At 34.6% G+C, this 18,150-nt stretch overlaps 4 protein-coding genes across 5 annotated transcripts; 2 read left to right on the top strand and 2 right to left on the bottom strand.

The window, feature by feature from the left end:
- The first annotated feature begins 3,600 nt into the window (after positions 1 to 3,600).
- Positions 3,601 to 4,763, top strand: LOC120629730 (UDP-N-acetylglucosamine transferase subunit ALG13 homolog). The gene has a single exon (XM_039898732.1). It carries the CDS (start codon positions 3,712 to 3,714, stop codon positions 4,234 to 4,236), a length of 525 nt encoding a protein of 174 aa, XP_039754666.1. The 5' UTR covers positions 3,601 to 3,711; the 3' UTR covers positions 4,237 to 4,763.
- A 209-nt stretch (positions 4,764 to 4,972) lies between these two features.
- LOC120629728 (transmembrane emp24 domain-containing protein eca) lies at positions 4,973 to 7,331 on the bottom strand. The gene is made up of 4 exons (XM_039898731.1): positions 7,121 to 7,331; positions 6,809 to 7,032; positions 6,036 to 6,179; positions 4,973 to 5,537 (listed from the first exon to the last, which is right to left on the bottom strand). Exons 1-4 carry the CDS (start codon positions 7,254 to 7,256, stop codon positions 5,388 to 5,390), a joined length of 654 nt encoding a protein of 217 aa, XP_039754665.1. The 5' UTR covers positions 7,257 to 7,331; the 3' UTR covers positions 4,973 to 5,387.
- Positions 7,332 to 7,606: 275 nt separating this feature from the next.
- Positions 7,607 to 13,455, top strand: LOC120629758 (DDRGK domain-containing protein 1). Of its 2 annotated transcripts, none has more exons than XM_039898784.1 (6): positions 7,607 to 7,961; positions 9,278 to 9,373; positions 10,252 to 10,364; positions 10,811 to 10,942; positions 11,545 to 11,721; positions 12,980 to 13,455. In XM_039898784.1, the coding sequence occupies exons 1-6, from the start codon at positions 7,868 to 7,870 to the stop codon at positions 13,238 to 13,240; spliced, it is 873 nt and encodes a 290-aa protein (XP_039754718.1). In that variant the 5' UTR covers positions 7,607 to 7,867; the 3' UTR covers positions 13,241 to 13,455. The 2 variants fall into 2 exon arrangements, with proteins under 2 accessions (XP_039754718.1, XP_039754717.1); XM_039898783.1 differs by having other exon boundaries at positions 7,608 to 7,961; positions 10,249 to 10,364.
- Positions 13,456 to 13,839: 384 nt separating this feature from the next.
- On the bottom strand, positions 13,840 to 16,453 carry LOC120629756 (nuclear pore complex protein Nup107). The gene has a single exon (XM_039898782.1). The coding sequence runs from the start codon at positions 16,359 to 16,361 to the stop codon at positions 13,848 to 13,850; it is 2,514 nt and encodes an 837-aa protein (XP_039754716.1). The 5' UTR covers positions 16,362 to 16,453; the 3' UTR covers positions 13,840 to 13,847.
- Between the last annotated feature and the right edge of the window lie 1,697 nt (positions 16,454 to 18,150).

Genomic DNA, 18,150 nt, shown 5'->3' with positions numbered 1-18,150 from the left:
TCTACTGCGATCACCAACCCGTCTGCCCAGCGAGGTGACAATGGGCAAACCCTCACGTTGGGAGCAGTGGCGTGCGCTTCATAGATGCACAAAAGCACTGCCTACCCTGGAATTGATATATAACTCGTATAGCAGGAAAACTTTTGCCGTTTCATCCTATTTTCCTGCTGTATGCATACCCTGGTAAGAAACCCAGTGCACGCCACTGGTTGGGAGAGGCCTTTAGTCCAGAAAGATTAGATGAGGGTTCCGTAAGATCCTACACTGCACGTGGCTCCATATATTAGGCATGTATTCGATACGCACGATGTCTTTACACAGTAATTGTTAAGACATTCATTGTTATGTCAACATCTCGATGCGCACCATATGGAAACTCTGCCTTTTTTTGAACTTTGCACAAACTGGTGGGACAGGAAGTGTTAAACCATCGCCTTTCACACATTTCATAGGGCATGCAAGGAACACGTCTTGCCGCCGTCCATCAATTTGAAGCTTAGGTGTGTAGCCCTTCAGACCGGGACACAGCATTGCATCAATGCGATAGAACTTCCCCGGACGAGCTCTGTCACAAAAGAGACTTTAATGGCTAGATTTACAATTATCTAACTTATAATAACCAAATGCTATTTTGCATTCACGAAAAATTTCTTAATAGCTAATAGTTGAGGAGTTCTCCTGGCACTTCACATCAAGCTATTTTATTGTGACAAGCATAAATTGCTTTCCAACCATATACCATATATCGCTATACTTATTGTTTTCGTAGTACAGGTGTCTCAAGATATTTTAAAAAATATACTAAAGGTGTACCTGTAAATGTGAAGTTCCCTCGATTTCTCCTAGATACCTCCAATAGATTTTGACCTGATTAAAATGGAACTAAATGGGAAGAAGTTATATACTTTCAACAAAAGATTTTTTTTTAAAGCGATTCGATACAAAAGCCTGTCCACATATCAATACAAGTACTCAAGTGGAACTCAGTGATTTAAATGGTTGAAAACAGAACATCCTTTGTTATTGGTGCCGTCTCGTGAAAGGTCATGCGCATTAACAATTCAGCTACACGAATTACAAAGAGGCTATTTCGCCACTTTCATTACGCGGCTTAATTTACACGTCATACGATGATTCTATATGTCATTTCATTTTTATTGGCCTACTTATCTTAACGACTTAAGAGGACGAAATAGCTGCGACAAAGATGAAATAGGTAGATATTTGTAATAACTAATGCCGTAGCGCAGAGTCTGGACTCCGCATGTCTTCCTCCGTAAACAATAGGGAAAACTCCAGCTTAGGAAGATTTTGCCACAGAATTAGGAACATACATATACCTACACTACTAATATTAAAGCATCAATACCACTCCACTTTCCCGAACAGGCGGTTAGTCAATTGATTTCATTTAGCAGCTGACATTAATTATTTTACCTCTCATGTTCTAAATGTTTACCAGATAAATATAGGTAAAATGGGAAAATTATTGCATGCAGTGCATTGTGTACAAAGACAGAGAGAACGTCTCACTTCATACACGCGGAATGTTGCTAGCTCACAAACTTTTCCATTTTCTTCATTTTAAACATTAGATCTAAAGTCATTACAGTCAACCGCTAAATGAATGAAGTGACTAACTGCCTGTTCGAGAAACAATACTAAAGTAGAGTGGTTTTTGATGCTTCATTATTAGTCGTGTACACAGTTTCCGTAAGTTCTTAATTCTATGTTCTTAATCTAATGTTTTTAATTCCGTGGATTTTACATTTAAAAATTTGATGAGATCGACGTTTTGTATTCCCCTGTTTTAAGGTATCCACACAATTATCCAAGATGTGGTACAAGCCGTGACACTACTGCACAGAGACTATGATTTTTTTTTTTTTGAAGTACCGAAGGAGCGCCTCTCGTTCCGCCCCAGGGCGCCGCCGCACCCAGGTTGGGCAGCCTTGCTCTAGGGGCATTTTCCAGGAAGGAAATAAGGGTAATATTAGTTAGAAGTCCCGCCTATAGGTCCACTTGATGAACCACTGTTCCTCTGTCATAGATGGCTTTAGAGCATATTATATACCCCACGCTGTGCTAAGTTTGTTGTGGGCTTCTTCTTAGACCAGGACGCGTTTGGAACCCTCGTAGCTTTAGTTTTAAGTTAACGAATATGGTTAGAGCCATCATCTCACTACCGTATAATTCTCATGTAATGTACGCATCTAAAGTGCCACCTATGATACTTGAATATAAATATATTTTTGACTTTGACTGCAGAACTAAGTCTGTTCGCTAAATTATTTATATGTGGGCCCCATTAAAGTTTAGCATCTAACGTTATTCTAAAAACTAAAAATATTAAAATCTAATTCCTCATTATTAAGTGGTACAATGGTTTTTACTTGTTCGACATTCGGTAACGTGAAATACTCTTCGTTTTTTTCCGTTAAGAGCTAAGTTAGCCTCAAACTATTTTATTACTTAAGCGAGACATATGTTTACATCGTCAAGATTTGTTTCACGTCGTTTAATTTTAAACATCAATGATGTAGGTATCATCAGCAAACAATACTATCCGTGACTGTCCTTAGCAAGTTAAGGAAGGCCATGTAAATGAGGAACAGAAAAAGTCCCTGGGGGACACTAACTTTCACAAATGACCCGTTAGACCGCTTTAAATTCACGTCAACTCTTTGAATTCTATCATTAAGATAGGAAATCATTAAATCGAGAGTCATACCCCGTATTCCATAATGATGTCATTTCCTGATTAATGTGTTATGTTGAACACAATCGAAAGGCTTGGTCAAGTCACAGAAGACGCCAAGTGCGTCACGTGACTCCTCCCAGGCTTTGAGAGTCGAATCAATTTTATTTATACTCTTTATTTGTACACCACTCAGAAAAACGAGACAAAAAAAAGAACAAACACATGAAGAATGAAGCAGGATACAAAATGCGGCCTTATCGCTAAGTAGCGATCTCTGCCAGGCAACCTTAGGATTACGAAAACTAAAAAAAAACGAATAGGTGGGGTACACTATTTAGTACATACATACAAATAACTACATACTAATACATAAACCAGACTACACAAATACAATAATACTATCTATACCTTCCATGATGATGATGACTGCGAGATGCGAGATGGCAGAATATTATTTTTTTCTATGCCTAACGGTCGAAAGTATAATAGAAACTTAGGTGCTAACATATAAATTAGCACTGAAGTTGAAATTGAATATATTTTTTATTATTATTATATTAATTAAGATATAGGCAGAAGCTTGAGCACCACCACCTTTAGGGTACGGTCCGGGAATCGAACCCGGTTTCCCAGAAAGGGAAGCCGATATCCTGACCGGCTTGGCTATCGAAGCTTATGTCAACTGGTTGGTAATTATGAAATTAAATTATTTTCAGGTTTATTGCTTTAGTAGCTATGCAACACAAATTAACTAATATTTGGAAAAGCGCTAACATTTAAATGCTGGTATACTCATTGCTTGTATACATGAGACTGATAAGATTCAGTTTCTGAACGTTTATCGTTATGTTTTGAATGAATTATGACATATCATTGCCAATTTGACAACTAAAATACAAGTCACCATTTTTTATTTTCACTGTTTGTTTACTTTATTTATTTGTTACTTTATTTGTTTACTTTACCGATTATAATTCGGAATTCAGATATTTCATAATTTTGTTTAAAATATGCATACACAACAAAAATACAAGAAATGCTTTATAACAGTAGGAACAACACGTTTTGACTTACTATGCAAACGTATTCAAACACCTGAAGTTCTACGCGCTTTAAATAAACTTGGCTGTAAAGAAATAACCTTTCAGATAGGAAACAGTGATTTCGAACCGGGTTGCTATGAGAAAGAAGGTGTTAAAATTGAGTTGTATAGATTTAAAGATTCATTAAAAGAAGACATGCAAAGTGCCGATTTGATTATAAGCCACGCAGGTGCAGGTAGTTGTTTAGAGGCGCTGGACGAAAAGAAACCGTTACTTGTAGTTATCAATGAAGATTTAATGGACAACCATCAAATGGAGTTGGCGGAACAGTTGCATATGTCCGGGAACCTTTATTACTGTACTTGTGATACATTGGAAAACACTTTGGAAACTGTTGATTTTAGTTGGCTGCGACCCTTGGCTGAGCCAGTGCCACATAATTTAACCAAATATCTAGATAAGATCTTTACAGTTACAAAACTTCATAAATGAGTACTTTAGTAAATGATATGAAATGAAATATTTATATTGCTAAATATGGGCTAGTTATTGGTGTTTATGATATAAAGTTCCAACATATTCTGTTAATACATCAACATGCAAAATTGAAACATTAAATTATATTAATAATAATCTTATTTGTTATCAATTATATAAAATAATGTTCTGAGATTTACAGTGTCATATTAAAATCATTGTATGAGTTATTTAATCACAATTCTATATTTAAATACAATTAAAATTTAATTAACATGTCATTATTAGCTGTCAAAATTAAGGTCAAGCACACATGCAAAATTAAGCAGGAACCACAGATATTTCATGATACCCATAGCAGCTAAGGTATTATGCGATGGTATAATGATTTGGCACACAACCATAGAAACAGTTTCCTTTTAAAGGTTTTCAAGGGTGTTTTTTTTTTACATTTATTTCAATTTTATTATATATTTGGCAGCTCATTTTAAAGTCTGTGCAAGTCGGTATTAAACCATAAACAGTATTATACATTCCAAACAGACTGAGTTTTATTTCTGTCATGTACTTTTCAGAGTTGCTTTAAGCTTTTACAATGTAGGAAATCTGCATGCCTTTGCCCTAATGATTACAAGGAAATGTGATAACTACCAATCCCCACTTGGCCCGTGTAATGGACCATGACTGAAGTCTTCTAATAAAAGACGGTTTTACAATGGAGTTTTATTTATATACAAATTAAAACACAAAAATAATTTAAAAGTTTATTGAAAAATGTAAATCACAACAAAATTATCTGTGTAATTAAAAAAAATTGTTTTAAGCTTACTTTTTGGGTAAAGAATTCAATATAAATATAAAATATTTGTTTGACTTTAATGAAATTATCAGCTGAGAGTATAAACCTGCTTCCTATGATAAGAGAAATGTACTCAAATCAAGAGTCAATTTATTATAATTTCTAAGTTGTGAATAGAAACTTCTCAGGCAATACACCATTAATACACCCTTGCACTGGTATCCTAGGATACCACTGCACTGCAGTGGTGTACCCAAATTTGCTAACTAGATTGCCCTTTCACCAGATGAAATGTAAATATGCTGATAAAACTTATATATCATAGATAAGCAGGTTTACACTCTTAAGCTGTTAATTATGTAATAATTTAAACTAATTTCTTAGCCTCAAAGAAACTCTTAAGATGTCTCATCTGCCAGTAACCTATAGATAGTAAAACAGCGGACTGGAGTAAACTCCACCATAGAACTCTTGAGTTTGTGCTCTCTGATGTCATTCTGAATCTTTCTTCACGGTGCTGAAAAATTGAAATTGGAATCTGACACTTTGTTCATAGTAGTCCACCCTCCTGTGACCAGAAGTCTGACTTTAACAGGTGGAAATCTTTATATTCTATTAATCAATCTCAACAATTATTATTCTTGTTAATCACCCAGTAAAAACAAGTAAATTATTTTAATTTCTTTTTGTTGAATTAAATTGGAAATAACTCTATATTCTATTCAAAGAAATGAAATTAATTGTCTCTGTGATTTTTGATAAAAATGCTCCCAAGCTGCACATCAACATTTAATGTTAAATGTTATCAAAGATCAACAACCAAAAAGGTCCATAGACTATTTGCCCTAGTACGTCTCATTTATAGAAACCATTGCTGTCTTTTGGATTTCACATAGAACAATGTAAGCTACTTAAAATTTTTAATTTCAAAAAGACAATATAGCTTATTTTAAATATGGGTAACTAAAAAAATTTCGGTTTTTCTTGACCTAAATAATTTTTTTTTAATATTTACCCTTTGATAACTCTGTTCCTTAGTAATTTGGTGAACTTGATCCAATAACTGTCTGATTCTTAATTGCAACTCACTGAGTTTGTCCTTCTGTGCCACATTGGCATAGTCTACAGCATGCTCACCAACTTGAATGTCCAAATGAACCTAAAAGCCAAATAAAGTGTCCTCATATTGCATTGAAATGAAAATGGGTAGCTAAGTCTTGTTAGGACTGCGGCTGCACGTTAGGGGGGCAAAGTTTGCACCTTGCACCTCTAACTTTTCCAAGTTATGTCTGTTTTAAGCATTTCAATTTTTTGTTTAAAAATTAAATATCACTTGCTTCAATGGTGAAAGAAAATATCATGTGGAAACCTGCATGCTTGAGAGTTCATGGAGTTTGTGCATGAAGGCAGTGAACATTGACTCAAGCTACAAAAAGAATTTAAATATAAAACTAAATTACAGGATGTGAAACTGTTGAACACTCATTCATGTTTTTTTTTTGTGTAAACTATAGTGTGTAAAGAAAACTTGTCATTTCAAACTTATTGTTTGAACAGGTGTTCACCAGTTTCAATGCTATTAAAACTATGTATGAAGTTATGGAGTATTTAAGTATCCTAATGAGCTACAGGAAACAATATTATGTACTATAAAACTGTCTATAATATATATTACGATACTAATGTACCAGTTGTCAGCCGGTGTGAATGACTTAACACATTCATACCTTACAAGGTAACTATGAAACATACTAAAAATAATAACCAATAAATAGCTTTGCAACTTACACGTAACTGTGATCCACTGAACCAAGAGGTACTATTAGAATACATGCACAGTGTATGTTCACCGGGTGTCGCTGAAGTGAAGGAGATCATTCCCTCTGAGGAATATACTCGTGAAAGTACTACACGATCATTTGGATCGCGTACTTCCACATGCATTCCAATACCAGGGGACGATGGCATAAAACCACCTGAACGAGGGTCGAACAGCTCCACTTTATAGTTCACTGGAAAGATTACACATTTATGAGACTTTATTTTTAATACCAGGCATTTTATTTGTAAAAAGAAAGAAACAAGAAAAATTGGTCTCACCGATCACAGTTGTGTCATCTGGGATCTCCTCGATGAAACATTTCCTCTCACCCTCCGCTATGTGGAAGTATAAAGCTGAAACTAAATCTAAAATGAATACTAGGATAACGAGGGGACAAACATTAATTAACTTCATTTTCAACTAAACTAAACAGTCGGCAAAAATCGAGAGCAACTTCGCATTCACAAATTGACAAGTGACATGACACACGTCATCCATTCAGAAAACCAAAGACATTTATATCAAAATAATCTCTAGGTACGTGCAGAGTATAACATGTTCCGGTACACGAGAAATTATAATTGAGAAACACATTATAACATAGTAATGGAATGATGAATAGGAATGGTTCCATGGGGATTAATGATAAAGAGTGACTAACGTAGTATTTTTACTCTCTTTGGGTGCAGCACATCATTTTTAAATAATCTGTACAGCTCACAGCTGATGTATGATGACAAATGACACTATAGCTTACATTATGTGTTGATGACGTTTTAAACTATATTGAAATTGTTATTTATTTTCTGCGATTTATTTTACGCTAACAATAATTTAACAAGCTACTTACTTTCACTAATTGTGCAACTACTGAATTTAAATGACTTAAATATCAACAGTAATAACATGCTATAAAAGTCATTTCAGAGTTAAATGGTATTATTATATCCATATTTTCTATCAGTTTAAACAGTTCGAAGTTAGGTTAATATATGCACAGGTTTTAAGTTTACCAACTAGAAAACATGATTTCTTTAGTTATATTAGGTATTTTTATTGTATTAGCAATTATTGCAATAGTGATTTTATTTCCACGAGGGGGAAAAGAAAGAGATTCACGTAAGTTTACTTCATTCATAATTAATGGTAATCACAATAAACCTGAAAGTTTTTCGTGACGAAGAAAAGAGAAACGGACCGCTTATGGTATCACTATGTGGGTGCCGGTTCCATCGTGTGGCAGAGGAAGAAGCTCTGAGCATAGTGGTGAGCGCTGTGGTCTATTAAGTCGATATCCCGGGTTCGAGCCCGGCGGGGGCTATTTGGGAATTTATAATTTCCGATTTTTCTTGTGACTTAGCCTACAGAGGTGCCTGGTGTGAGATTTTTTACCTTGTATTCATTTGATTGTGTAAAAGTCAGTACGATTTATATGGTTCAGAAAATATGACAATGCGGTTTCACAGTCAGTGGTTTCCTAGTTCCTTTGATACCAAATAAATCATAGTTATCTTTGACCCAATCGAATATGTAATGCTGGTAGAAAATATCCCAATTAACACCCTGGTACAAGGTAGTATAAAATCTGATCGGGTGCCTTACTACAAAACAGGTAAACAAACTGTCTTAGGCTTACACTACATCATCATTTACCACCAGGTATGATTTCAGGACTAACTTGTAGTGGAATAAAAAAAAAGGCTTCCAAAATTTTTATTCAGGTTTAGGTCTTAGGTCAGGTCTTATTGATTGCACCACCTACCTCTTTTCTATGGTTTTTCCTTTCACACCTTTGGTTGCCTGGAAGAAATTGCTATGTAGCAATAAGGCCACCAAATTTTACTCTCATTTCATTCATTCATTCATTAATTCTTAGGGGCAACCTTATAACATATTCCTGACTAAAAAATAAAAAAATTTAATACTTATAATAGTGTTATCCTTTGCTAGGGACTACAGTATGAAAAGGATAGCATTACTTTGTCTTGTGAACATAGTTTTGTTTCTGATACAAGTCAGCGGAAACAGCAACAGCATTCTGCACATGATAACAGATACCATGGATGCTCCTTTGCTGTGAAAACTCAACTAGAGGACTCAATCCCTTTAGTTGCTTGGAAGAGCTTGCTAAGTAGCGATAAGGCCACCAAATTGTACCTTCTATCATACCAATCTATTGTACAATAAAAGTGTATTAATTCATTGATCCATTTTATTTATAAAATACTAACAAGGTTTAAGTTTTCAATTAACAATATGCATTACCTATCTTCTTTTCTTTTGATTTATAGCTTGACAATAACTAATAATGTCATAAAATATTATAATTATTAAATTTATAAACTTCAATTTATTATACTAAAATACTGTATTTAAATTAATGGTCAATACTTACAATGTTTTTCTTTTATTTATATTTGTTACATATTAAACAGAGGATGCTGCAAGACGAAGGCCTGTGGCACAAAGAGATGGTGGTCCAGGGAGGGTGCAAGCTGTTAGGAATCAGAGGGCAAGGATGAGAGCAAATGGTAAGTCTGGTTTTATTGGTAACTGTTGTTTTACGAAGGAGAATAGCCAAAATCCTGTCAAGAGCTAGTCAAGACTCATTAGAATAGAAACTGGTTATGAAAATCTAAAGGGGAATGAACAAAAATTATTAAAAATACCATCAAATGCAGATCACAATTCACACACTGAGTGTTCTGTACCTTATTGTAGAAGAAGTAGGATATGCTGTAGGATGGTAATATGTTAAAAGTTATTTTAAATAAATATACTATGACAATACACACATCACCATCTAGTACCCAAAGTAAGCGTAGTTTGTGTTATGGGTACTAAGATAACTGATGAATAATATACATAAATACTTATAATATACATATAAACACCCAGACACTGAAAAACATTCATGTTCATCACACAAACATTTTCCAGTTGTGGGAATCGAACCCACGGCCTTAGGCTCAGAAAGCAGGGTCGCTGCCCACTGCGCCAATCGGCCGTCTTATCTTAAATAATTATTTGTCCTGCAAAACATCCCTTAACTAACACTGTTTATCAAGACCTCGAAATAGATTGGCACTTGTGATTATTACCTGAATATGAACACCGGATAATAATTAGTTTTGTGTTATCTGTAAATATATTTTATTTATCAGCTAGGAGTTAGGAATCCAACTATGATATTTCATAAGATAGCCAGTTAAGATAATTGAAAAAAAAAAAATTGTGAAAGCCTTGTCTATTCCCAGTAATGGGAAATTAGTAATTTGATGAATTTAATAACTAACAATGACGATGATAATGAAAACCTCCATAGGATGAGATTGTTCTATATTCAAATCATGCTGTCAATATTATGACATCGCCCTTTACATAGACAATGCAAAACTTTTTATAGCAGCAAGGCATCAAGCAGCACTTATTGAAGAGGAGCCTGGCATGGTAGAGGAGGAAGAGGATGGTGTTATACCAGAAGCTGAAAAGGTGGAATTTGATGACAAGATGGGAGCCAAGGTAAATACTTATACTATTCAGTTAAGTGGTCCAGTGGGTAGGAATTCGACTTTACTTTTGAGGGGCTGAGTTTGAATCTCAGCACGCACCTCTAACTTTTCTTAGTTATCTGAGTTTTAAGCAATTAAAATATCACTTGCTTCGTCAGTGAAGAAAAACATGCATGCCTGAGAGTTCTCCATAATGTTCTCAAAGTTGTGTGGAGTCCACCAATCCGCACTGGGCCAGTGTGCTGGACAACAGCTAAACACTTCTCATTGTTGGATCTCAATGTCTAAAAGTATGTTATTTGTCGAAAAGGACAGCACTAATATTATACATGCCAATCAGTTCATTAAAAGAGCTTAATATATTCAAAATTAAAAAAAAAAATTAAAAATTGAATAATGCCATAATAATGAATTTGCCCATAACTTACATAGACTCTGGAACATTCTTTATTTTAGAAACGTGCAAAACTTGAAGCTAAGTTGGAAAAGAAAAAAGCGCGAGAAGCTGAAGAGCAAATGCGTGAAATGAAGAAGAAACGAGAGGAAGAACTGGAGGACCAGAGAAAAAAAGCAGAAGAGATGCAAGAGGTAATGGGCTATAGGAAACTAAATTTTGTCATCATTATTATTGTGTTGTGGCCTAGACAATAGCGAAAATTGTTTGCGTTGATCCCCGTCGACAACTTGATGGATTGACTTTGTAGGTTCCAATTTTGCCTTTACCAATACTTTGTGCCTCAGACAGCATGTTAAACCTTTAGATACATTAGAACCAAAACCTGATAAACGTTAGACCGTCAAATGCCCCATCCAAGTGTTATAATAGCGCATTGAACACTTGATTCTATTCTTATTTATAACACCCAAAATAGAATATAATGATTGTAAAATTGTAATCATTTATGAATAGTATGTGGTGATTCGTTCCTCTCAGTAGAATCTCCTTTGGGAACCGGTAGTAGAGTTACAGTACTTTCCTAAGAGCCTATTAGGAATATATGAAATCACCGAATTTGGATTTATGTCTTAATTGAGTAACCGGCCGGTAAAAACCGTAATGAAAGCGGGCAAAGCACGCGGATGACAGCTAGTTGTATTAGCATTCTAAACAAATCTTTAACAACATTAAAATAACATAGCGTTATGTACAACTAAACTAGTACTATCGTTGAGCACCTCTATTATTATAGGAAGAAGAACGCAAAACACAGGAAGCGGCGCGTAAACTTGAGGAGGAGCGAAAGAAACGCGAGCAAGAGGAGTATGAGGCCATGAAGGCGGCCTTTAGCGTAGAGGGGGAGGGATTCGACGAGGAACAGGACCAGGATCAGGAGAACCTGCTCAGACGGTTTATTGAGTACATTCAGGTTAGTTCAAAGCTCTAAAGGAGCGTAAGGGTACAGTCCGTTGAAAAGTTGTCGCAGCACGGCTAGCATGGGCATGAAACAATTATCACACCGGGGAAAGGATAACAATTTATGTTATCCCACAGCTTTAACAACTGTCCGCACACGAGTGAAAATAAAATCAGAATTATATGTGTAATAATAAACGGGGGTAAACTATTCCTATTCCGTTACCTTGCTTTAGCTGGTGAACACGAAAATTATATATCTTGTCAGGGGATAAATTTTATGTTTTTTTTATGTGGACCTGTTTTTGAGCTCCTTAAAGATGTTTTCAAAAATGCTTTTGAACCTTTATACTTATGTTTATCTTTAAATATCTTTTTCGTGCATGCTGTTTTTAATAATTATGTACCTTTTCTTATTTCGCACCAGTTTCTTACCGCTCTGCTCAATGCATTTGAAATTTCTACTATTGTAAATTAATGTACTCTTTCGGCAATGTCTATATAATAAGATTTTTATTGTACGTATTAAGTTACTTCTTACTACTTGTAATTGTGTTGTTTGTGTTACTTGTAATGGACAGTTTTTGAAAATCGAACCGAAATAAAAAAAATAAAAATCGGAGTTATAATTTTTGTCTCCTGCCATTGTTAGCCCTGCAAAAATTAGTTGCGAGTGAAGCTTCGCGCAGGAAAGCAGTGTAGTCCCGCAGATTAGCTGATACTCCATATTAAATTCTGCGCATCAAAACGCACGAAGATCGAGAAGACATAAAGTTTGAATTAAAGACCCTTAAATGCTAGGTTGGTCTGTGTTGAAGAATGTTACAAAAATAAGGATAATCTACTTTACAATTAAATTAAGTTATCGGGAAAGCCTGATCTAATGTTAGTCGCTGTTTTTTTTATAGTAATAATTGACGCTTCAAACAGATGGCCCACCGGATGTTTAATGGAAAACCATTGCCTATAAACAGAGCAACACAATAAACACATCCTACAAATTACCGCTCTGTGTCCATCAATCCGAGGCATAGGTGTTAAGCTATCTCTCCTCATCTGCCTGTTATTACACCGGCATAATGCTTGCCCGGGCTAGCTCTATCACAGAAAGCTCTGCTACAAAAAACGATTAAGTAATTTTTCTATTTTACTTTCTTCATAGTTAGTTTTTGTAACTATATTCGATTTTTTTTTAATTTCTGTTAAAAGCTGTTACTTAAAAATTCTTTAAAAATTGCAGACATCTTTCGTTAAGTACTTTGTTTTTACAGGCACAAAAAGTTGTCTTGCTAGAAGACCTGGCAGCGCACTTCAAGATAAAAACCCAAGCGGCTATTGAGAGGATAACCGATCTACAAGCATCTGGGGATCTAACTGGAGTTATAGATGATAGGGGCAAGTTCATCTATATATCGCAGAAAGAACTTGAGGATGTTGCAAAGTTCATAAAGCAGAGGGGGCGGGTATCGATTGCAGAGCTAGCGGAAAGTAGCAATGATTTAATTAATCTCAACCCTATCCCGATCCTATAAGTGCTCTCTAACTATTGATTAAATCAGAATTAAAAAATTAAATGAAATTAAATCATTTTGGCTTGATTTTGAAACATGTGCCTACATAAACAACGTGTAACGGAATTACGAAATAGTATTGAAGGGTGTATGTATATTTCATAAGGAATCACCCTGTAAAAGTATTAAATCAAAAGAAGCATGTTTATTTTTCGATACAAACTAATTGAAAAGATTCTCTGTGTTTACTTATGACAACCCTGTTGAAGATAAAATACCGACACGTGCATAGTACCTATGCTACGCGACACATACCTAAAGTGACAGGAGTCATTTTGAGATTTTACTTTTGCATGTGATTTCTTTCAGTTAAAACTATGGCAATGGTAGTCTCAGAGACAACAAATTATGTATAAAGCCTCTAAAGCCGCTGTAGAATTGTTTCGGTATTCATTTACACGTTGTATATAAACTGTTATTATAGAAATCAAAATAGATTCTATAACGTGATCCATATTCTATGCCATAAAAACTGATTTATTAATATATTTCTTATAGCATTGTTAAAATAAAATAGATACTTATTCTGTAGAAAATACAAAATTTTATTAAACAAAAAAAAAGATAATTATTCATTTAATTCATATCCAAAAATATCTCTACCCTTTTCTAGAAGCAGCAGAGAAGATTCCTTAATTCTATCTAATATTTCCAAAAGTTTGTTTTTCGTAAAAACTTTGTAGAGGCCACGATTTTCGCCCGCAATCAAATTGCTGATCTTAACAGCTTCCTTATGGTTTTCAATGTCATCACTACTTTGCAAGATTTTGAGTATTAAAATTGTAACTTCAGGAATGCATAAACGTCTCAAAGTATCCAACTGTTTAGTCCTTTCCTCCTTTTCTTCTTGAGTGAAATTTTTAGAAGAAGTGCTGTCAGTTTCATCTTGGAGCCATCCCCCAGGGAATAATAGAGTATTGTAAAGTAAATTCTTAGTGTGCCGAGATTGATGTAACACTGTATTCTTCCATCTAGCCTTCTGTTGTTCGACTTGGGCACTCCTTTGTTCATGGTGAACTTTATCGGAAAACGACGCATCATGAGCTAAAGGTTCTATATCTTTTGGTTGACCACTTATGAAATGTCTATACCAAGTTGCAAAGGCCTCTAAACCTTCAAGGTATGACTTCAAACATAAATGTTCTCTAAGCTCTGATGAGTTTGAAGGTATTTTGTTGATATAGTCTGCAAACATTTTGTGTAAACTACTCGCACATAACAATGCCGCATCAGTGTTGCCAATGAAAATAAATGTGCGAACCATGGCATTGCACAACCAAAGTGCTTCTTCTAATTGATCTTCAATTAATGACAACCATTCCAAGGATGAAATTACTTTATTAACCAAAGTCTTATCCTTTTCAACCGCAGAAGTTTGGGTGAAAGTAAAGTCTATGTTACCGTAGCCTTGTTGGATATCTGTGATCGCTTTCTTGATTGCTACTCGTGCAGATGCAGCAACATTTACACCAGCCTTTATGCCTGCGTTAACAACTTCCTCTCTATGTTCGCTCTTCTGTATGTGGCCCATCAATTCTGCATATAAAGCAATTTGTCTTTGAATTGGTACTGTAGAAGTGTAATATGCGATAAGCTCTGGATTTTCACATGCACCCTCATTCAATCCCTCAATAAGTTGTATGATATATTTTTCTAAAACACTATCACCTACATCATGCTGTGGGTCTTTTCCCATTTGTCTAAGAACAAGCACTAAATGTGCCAGGAATCTTATAAATTTGTCTTCAGAATTTTCTAACCAGTGGAGGGCATCTTCCATTATGGTTCTAATTTGTCCGAGCATAAGGTGACGTTGACATGTCTGATAATTTGACTCCCTTTTCCCTTCCATCAACGATTTAACAGCACTAAATATTTGGTGTAAAGACAGCTCCTCAACCTGAAGCTCACTTTGTAACAATTCTAAAACATCTGGTGGTGTTGTGTTGGCCTCTGCAGTGGCATGATGCTCTCTTAAGAATTTATCCACCCTTGCCTCTATCTGGACTCTTAAATGTGCCCATAAGAGGTCCTCCCAATTTCCCTGGCAAGCTGGCAGAGTGCTTTGTAGATGGCCACATAAAATTCCAACAGTGGCTCTATAGTTTACATTTTCTGCAACATCACTTGCAATGTTTAATGAGCACCACTTCCATAAATCTCGTGAAGAGTTCCCAGAAACTTCCAAAATACCATTCTCATCCTGTTCATAATGTAGTAATTTCCAGCCTTGGAGGACAGCACCACGCCAAGCCTGCCCACTGCTAATACATAAAGAAACTGCCTCGTTAAACTTACCACAACGAACTTCAGTAAATACTCTCTTACACAAATCACTATCATCCTTTTTATCATCAGTGTGGATTGTTTTATTTTGACGCCTTGGTGCATCAGGGTCCATGCACGTTATCATAGATTTATTCTTCTCCTTATTAAACAAGCTAGAGCCAATAAGCAGTTGGTGTAGTGTGTTTCCCCAATGTATGTTATTACTTATAACTGGGGCTGAAGTTTTAGTTGTTTCCTCTTGATAAGCTGCAGTGGCTTCCAGCCAGTCAACTAATAGCTGTAGCAGACGTAGCTCAGGATCACTTTGGAACAAAGCACTGACTAAAGTTTTTTGTGAGAGAGTAGGTTCTAGAATAATGTTGTCTAGAGATTTAGGATGTTCGTTTATGGAATCAGCATACAGACAATATAAAAGTTTCCATGTATTCGCTTCCTCTGCTAACCAATAGTTATGAGCATTATATCGATGCCAAGGTTCGACTAGCTCCAGAGAATCACAACACACTTGAGATAACCTCGCTAAAGTATCCAAAGCTTCGCTCGGACGTGCAGCCTGTATAATCTCGAAAAATGCTTCACTCAAACCGTCTCCAGCGTTACCTTGGTTCACTAACACTGAAGATTCATCCAACACTTGCCTTAAGCTTGTATCGTTAAGGGTTTTGAAAATAGACGACTCGTTGAGTATTGGTGAAATATTCAGTGTATCTTCTCTGCCTAATATTTGTCTGACTCTTTTGTTTTTGGGAGTTTGTTGAAGGGAATGCAACTGGAAACTTCTGTCGTAACTCATTTTATCACTTTTAAATTAATATTTGTATTTTGTTAACTTCTTTATCTTGAACTCAAAAATATATACCGGTCACTTCAAACTTGCTTTCTGGTTTGACATTGACACCATTTAAAAGTTAGACAGATGGCAACCAAGCCACAGAGTAGCTAGTCTGTGACCCAAAATCAACTACGATATTGAATTGAATTCATGAGGGATGCATATATTATGCACATATAAAACCGGGTCCAACTTGAACTTAAATGTATAACATTTTCATATCAATGTTAAACTTGCTTACGTGCTGGGATTCAAACTTGACCTCCCCGAAAGTGAAGGAAAAGTCCTGACCACGTATGATACCCTTTTTTTATTTTTTGTTTTTACCTCCTTTTCCTTAACGTTAATACTCTATTAATATCTAGTAATACCAGTAACAATCTCCTCACTACTCCATGGTACTACATATTTTATACTCTTTGTAAAAGTCAAAGAGTACTACAGACTTCATATCATCATAAATTTTATTTTTCCACTCGTTCGTTTTGAAACAGGTATCTAGGTAATTTATTTTTGATAAAATGGATTTAAATTTTTGGTAAATTCAAACACATTTGTGAAATCTAAATTAGATTTCTTAAACATATTTTTTTCTGTTTTAAAAATAATTTTGTCTGGTATATTTCAATTATTTTCAAGTTTCTTCAACTATTCGGTTGGAGCTCGAGTAACTTGTTAGTAATCTACTCTTTAGTTTTTAATTCAAGTCACAAGTCTCAGCTCTCACTCTCAACTCTTACAGCGCCAGCAGGCAGCACCAGGCAAGTACCGGTTTTTCATAAAAAAAAATACATAAAGTTTTAGTTCTACAATAATGCACTTACCAATTTAATAACTCGAGCATATTATTTTTAAACAATGCAATTACCTGTTAACTGTTAATAGTTCTAATTAAAAAAACATTCTAAATCTTAATAGTTTATAATTATTGCTATGTATTTTTTTCGCTGTTACGTTACCCTTACTGTCCATTCATATTTTGTAACTATTTCCAGTGTCTGGTTTCCAGGGGATTCAAAGGTATGTATAAGCTATTCAGTTAAAAAAACATTCTAAATCCAAATTAAGTTATTTTTAGCTTTCATTCTATCGTTTTTACAATATCCTAAGTTTACATTAATATTTTGTAACTATTTACAGTAACTAAGTACTAACTTGTTATGTACATACCTACTTACTACAAGAATTCTTAATTCAAATAAATAATTAAAAATCATTCACTGGTAGCCTTTATTTGCATTAATTTATTGCTAATCCCAAATTCTAGTATTGTAATTTTGATGAAATAATTATAAAAAATATGAGATTGTATTTTTTGATTTAGCTATACTGAAATCATTACTTCTATATATATGTTTCGTTTATAATCTAATTTCTTTAAATTTGGAATATATAACAGTCAAATATGGATTGTACAGTTTATAAATTTATTTAAATCAACCTTAGTACACATCATCACTTGAACAATCATGATATAAAGAACTGCATTATTAATTTAAAATTTAAAATTAACATAAGACAGTGATACAACAGCATCACAATAATAAGTAAATAAATATCAAACAGTTTAATCTCTTGCTGTGTGACTCGTAAAAAAAAAAAGATTTGGACAACAAGCTTTCAAGGGATTAATCCGTCACTATAAATAAATATGTAGTAGTATTATTGTTATTAAATAATATATAATAACTTGTATGTTGTATGGAAAAATATAATATGTTTGCCCAAATTTTTATGCTGCAGGAATCTA

The sequence above is a fragment of the Pararge aegeria genome, chromosome 15, assembly GCF_905163445.1.
Source record: "Pararge aegeria chromosome 15, ilParAegt1.1, whole genome shotgun sequence".
Lineage (NCBI taxonomy): Eukaryota > Metazoa > Arthropoda > Insecta > Lepidoptera > Nymphalidae > Pararge > Pararge aegeria.
Note: the sequence above shows the minus strand (reverse complement) of the source record. Positions and strands in the feature narration are given on the sequence as shown.